This window comes from Echinops telfairi, unplaced genomic scaffold, assembly GCF_000313985.2.
Source record: "Echinops telfairi isolate 266 unplaced genomic scaffold, ASM31398v2 ScPeMD7_655;HRSCAF=1070, whole genome shotgun sequence".
In the NCBI taxonomy this organism is placed as follows: Eukaryota; Metazoa; Chordata; class Mammalia; order Afrosoricida; family Tenrecidae; genus Echinops; species Echinops telfairi.
The window spans coordinates 25,871,945-25,875,760 of NW_022104553.1; the positions used below are offsets into that span (position 1 = coordinate 25,871,945).

General features: G+C 58.1%; 1 protein-coding gene across 2 annotated transcripts in view; it reads left to right on the forward strand.

Annotated features, from left to right (window-relative positions):
• The window catches only part of SNRPD2 (small nuclear ribonucleoprotein D2 polypeptide), a 57,091-nt gene extending 56,855 nt beyond the window's left edge, over positions 1–236 (forward strand). For both annotated transcript variants that reach the window (XM_045292584.1, XM_004710386.3), the window contains exon 3: positions 4–236. In XM_045292584.1, the coding sequence (XP_045148519.1) occupies positions 4–178 (175 nt within the window). In that variant the 3' untranslated portion in view covers positions 179–236. The remainder of the gene's footprint in view (positions 1–3) is intronic.
• The last annotated feature ends 3,580 nt before the right edge of the window (positions 237–3,816 follow it).

The window sequence follows — 3,816 nt, forward strand, 5'->3', positions numbered from 1 at the left end:
CAGGCACTGCAACATGGTGCTGGAGAACGTGAAGGAGATGTGGACCGAGGTCCCCAAGAGCGGCAAGGGCAAGAAGAAGTCCAAGCCCGTCAACAAGGGCCGCTACATCTCCAAAATGTTCCTGCGAGGTGACTCCGTCATCGTGGTTCTGCGGAACCCACTTATCGCTGGCAAATAGGGCCGCACCGGCACGCCGGGAAGCCCTGCCCCGCGTCTCCAGAAGAATAAATGCCCAGCGTTTGACCAGTGCCTGTTGGGGGCCTTGAAAGTGGGGGCACGGGGCACCCGGGGCTCTGGGACAAGGACCTCTGAACCTCCTCCCCTGGCGTGCCAAGAGGCCCGTCTACGAGGGTGGGGGTGGGCAGAAATAACCTGCCCATTCGGATGCCAGAGGAGCGGCTGGCTCTGCTGGCTTCTCCTGACGTGTCTCTGCTTCAGCTGGGCATCCCTTCCGTTCTCTTCACCACCACCAAACATCTCCCAGCAGCCGCCTCTGTTCCTGGGCCTGCCCTCCTTCCTTCCCCCCATGCACAGAGCTCTGCAGGGGGTGGGCTAGGCGGCTGTACCCCTGAAAGCAAGCACAAGTGACCGCCAAGCTGTGAGCACAGTTCTCTCTGGGACCACCCAACAGCTGAGGGAGGTGCCAAGGGTTCTAGGTCCCTTCTCCAGAGGGGAGACTGAAGCACGGGGAGGGGTGCGCCTTCCAGAGGGCCCCCAGTCGTGATGCAGATTCCCTGTGCACCCCCCACCCCCAGCCTGGGAAGAGCCCTCTTCACCCTTCAGATAACTTTGTTACCAGAGAGGCTGAGACTGCTGGGTGAGGTGAGGGGCGAAGTCCTCCATTTGGGGTGCAGGCAGGTCCCTTGTCAGGCCCAGCCACATCCTGTTGGCTTTCTCTAGACAGGGCCAAGAGGACACAGTGGGGGGCCACGGGGCCAGGCAGAGCTGCAATTGGCAGGCACCCCTCCGTGGCAGCAGCCCAACAGTGGGAGGACAGGAAGCCTCATGGCCTTGCAGGACAGAGCAGGCCTGCTTCGGGGCTTCCAAAGCTGTCATTTTCCTGAACACCAACTGCTTCCTGGCCATAAACCGCCAGCCTTTCTGATTTTTGCCGAGGGTTTCCGAACTGCACCACCCAGAAAGGCACTGTTTTCTAAGCGACCCCTGAGCGGGTGGTTAAGCACACTGTAGCCAAAAGAAAGGGAATGATTTGGGTCCCCCAGAGGCCCCGTAAGAGATGAGCCTGGGGCCTGCCTCCCAAGGTCATCTGTAGCCATCAACTTCATGCCTGACCACCAAGCACCCGCCTGCCATCAGAGTGATTGTCCTGGGGGTGGGAGAGCCAGGGGCTTGCCCAGTTGGGGAACAGTGAAACTGCGTTCAAACCCAGGGAGCCGAATGGACCCTCAGTGCCCTTGTCTGTGAAATGGGGAGGTAGCTCTTGCTAGGTAGGAGGGGGCCCAGCACAGGCCTGGAGGCCTCCAGCCCTGGCTTTGAGTCCCACCTCCCTCGGGGGTGGGCTTGCCCTGACCTGGACACAGGTACAGGTTCACAGGCTAGCAGCAGATGCAGGTAGGTGACACAGTGCCCCCACCCCAATCGTCTCTGAGTGGGTCTAACTGCCAGTGGTGCAGGACTGGCACTGGGCAAAGTTGTCCAAGGCAGCTGGTGTCAGTGGTGGGATTCTCCCCCTTCCACACAGAGGCCCAGGCTACATTCCCAACCAGGCCATTCCCGCCCATGCTGTGAAACAGGTGTCGGTGACACCAAGGAAGGCTGACCAGGAAGAAAGACCTGGCAGTTTATGAAAGACACCCCCCCCCGCCCAGATCATGGCAGTACAATTGACACCCCATCATGGGATGGCCCGGACTTGGGCAGTCCCCGTGAGCCAGGCCAACTGGATGGTAGCTCATAGCAGCTCAAGTGCATCTCAGGCTAGCCTGGGACATAGCGACCTTGATCCGCTCATCTGCAGGTAGAAACAGGCCCAGAGAGGCTGAGCAGCTTCTCCCCATCACACAGCTGGTTTGTAGCCAAACCAAGATTGGATCTGCAAATCCTGCTGGACCCTGAGGAGACAACGTGTGCACGGTGCAGGCACACGTGTCGCCGCTGAACAGCCGCAGTACCCTCTGGCCAGGGCAAGGGCTGTGATTTGGGGCCCTCCTCACTTGACCCTCCTCTTCAGACCTCTCAAGCTTTGTGCCTCCTCGGTGCTCACCAGAGAGCTGAGAGGGATTCACCTTTGTGTTTGGCCCACGGCCGCCATCACTAACAATGTTTATCCGAGATAACACCTTTTTTCATCTAGCCCAGGACCTTTCCACACAGCCCGTTCTTTGACCAGCTTGGAAGAGTTTTACCTTTGTCCTTGAGAGCGGTCAGCATCCGGTGCGAGGTGCCCCTGCAGCCAGTGGTGCATCCACCCTTTTGTACCTTCAGCGTGGTTCATAGCTGTTTCACTTCTAAAATCGGTACTTGCCCCAGGCCCCTCACTGCTGCTCTCCCTGGCCCTGGTTTGACTGTGGTAAGGGGAGCCGGGGTGATCATTTCCAGAGGGAAAGTGGCAGCACCCAAGAGACATGCGACGCAGGAGGTTAAGTGCTGCGTCCTGGGAATCGGCAAGGCACTGGGACACAAGAAGCACTTCGTGTAGAAAAGTACAATCGTGCACGTCAGCCACATCACAGGTGTTCCCTGTGACTCGCTCACAACTCACCACCAGCCAGTTGATTCGGACTCATCGTGACCAAACCAGACGGTGGAAGTGCTCTGGTGGGGGTTTCTGAGACTAACTACAGAAATAGAAAACCTCGCCTTTCTCCCACGGAGCGGCTGCTGGTGGGTTTGAACTGCTGATTTCGCGGTTAGCAGCCCAACACGTAACCACTGTGCCTCCAGAGCTCCTCTTATAGGACTGTCGAGGTCCCAGTATGCACTTGGCAGTACGATTCCTTTCTAAAGAGTCACGAGAGGCTTATGCTATGCGCAAGAAGCGGTGGGGTGTGCTGTGTCCTGTTTGCCACCCAGGGTTTCTCACCTCTTCTCGGAACACCCTGTAGTGTGCTTGTATGTTGCCCAGGTTTGTATTATACGGAGCATACTTTATATTAATACCTGAGCATCAGATTACAAGTAACATTCCCAATGGGAACAGCTAGGGAATGAGAACAGAGGCAGCCCAGGTGGGGGGTGGGAGGGTGGATGGGAATCTGTCCATTCGGACACCAGAAAGAGGGTTGACTGGCTTCTGGCTCAGCCCACCTTCCCTGCTTCAGCCAGTGTTTTCCTGTCTCTTCATCACACGTCTCCCAGCAGCCACCTCTGTTCCTGGCCCTGCCCTCCCTCCTCTCATGCACAGAGCTCGGCAGGGGTGGGTGACTGCATCCCTGAAGGCAAGCACTGGCCAAGCCGTGAGCACAGTTCTCTCTGGGTCCTCCCAGCAGTTGAGGGAGGTGCTGTCAGTTCTAGGTCCCTCCTCCACAGGGGGAGACGGAAGCACAGGGCGGACAGGCAATGCAAGTGTCCAGCAGGGCCGCCCTGTGGAAGTGGAGCGACCATCCTAGTGGCCACAGACCCCACCCAGCCCATCTCCCAGTGGACCCTCCCAACCCACACCACACATCATTGTTTCTCATGCTTTATTTACAAAGGCCCAGGGTCACTGCCCTGTTTGGACCCACATAGGAGGCCCAGCTAGATGGTCATGGCCCCTGAGAGGCTCTGAGTTCAAGCTGCTGGGGGGTGGGGGTGGGGTGAGGGGAGCCCCAGGGGAAACGATGTTCACCTGGGTTCTAAAGAAATCTAAGTTGG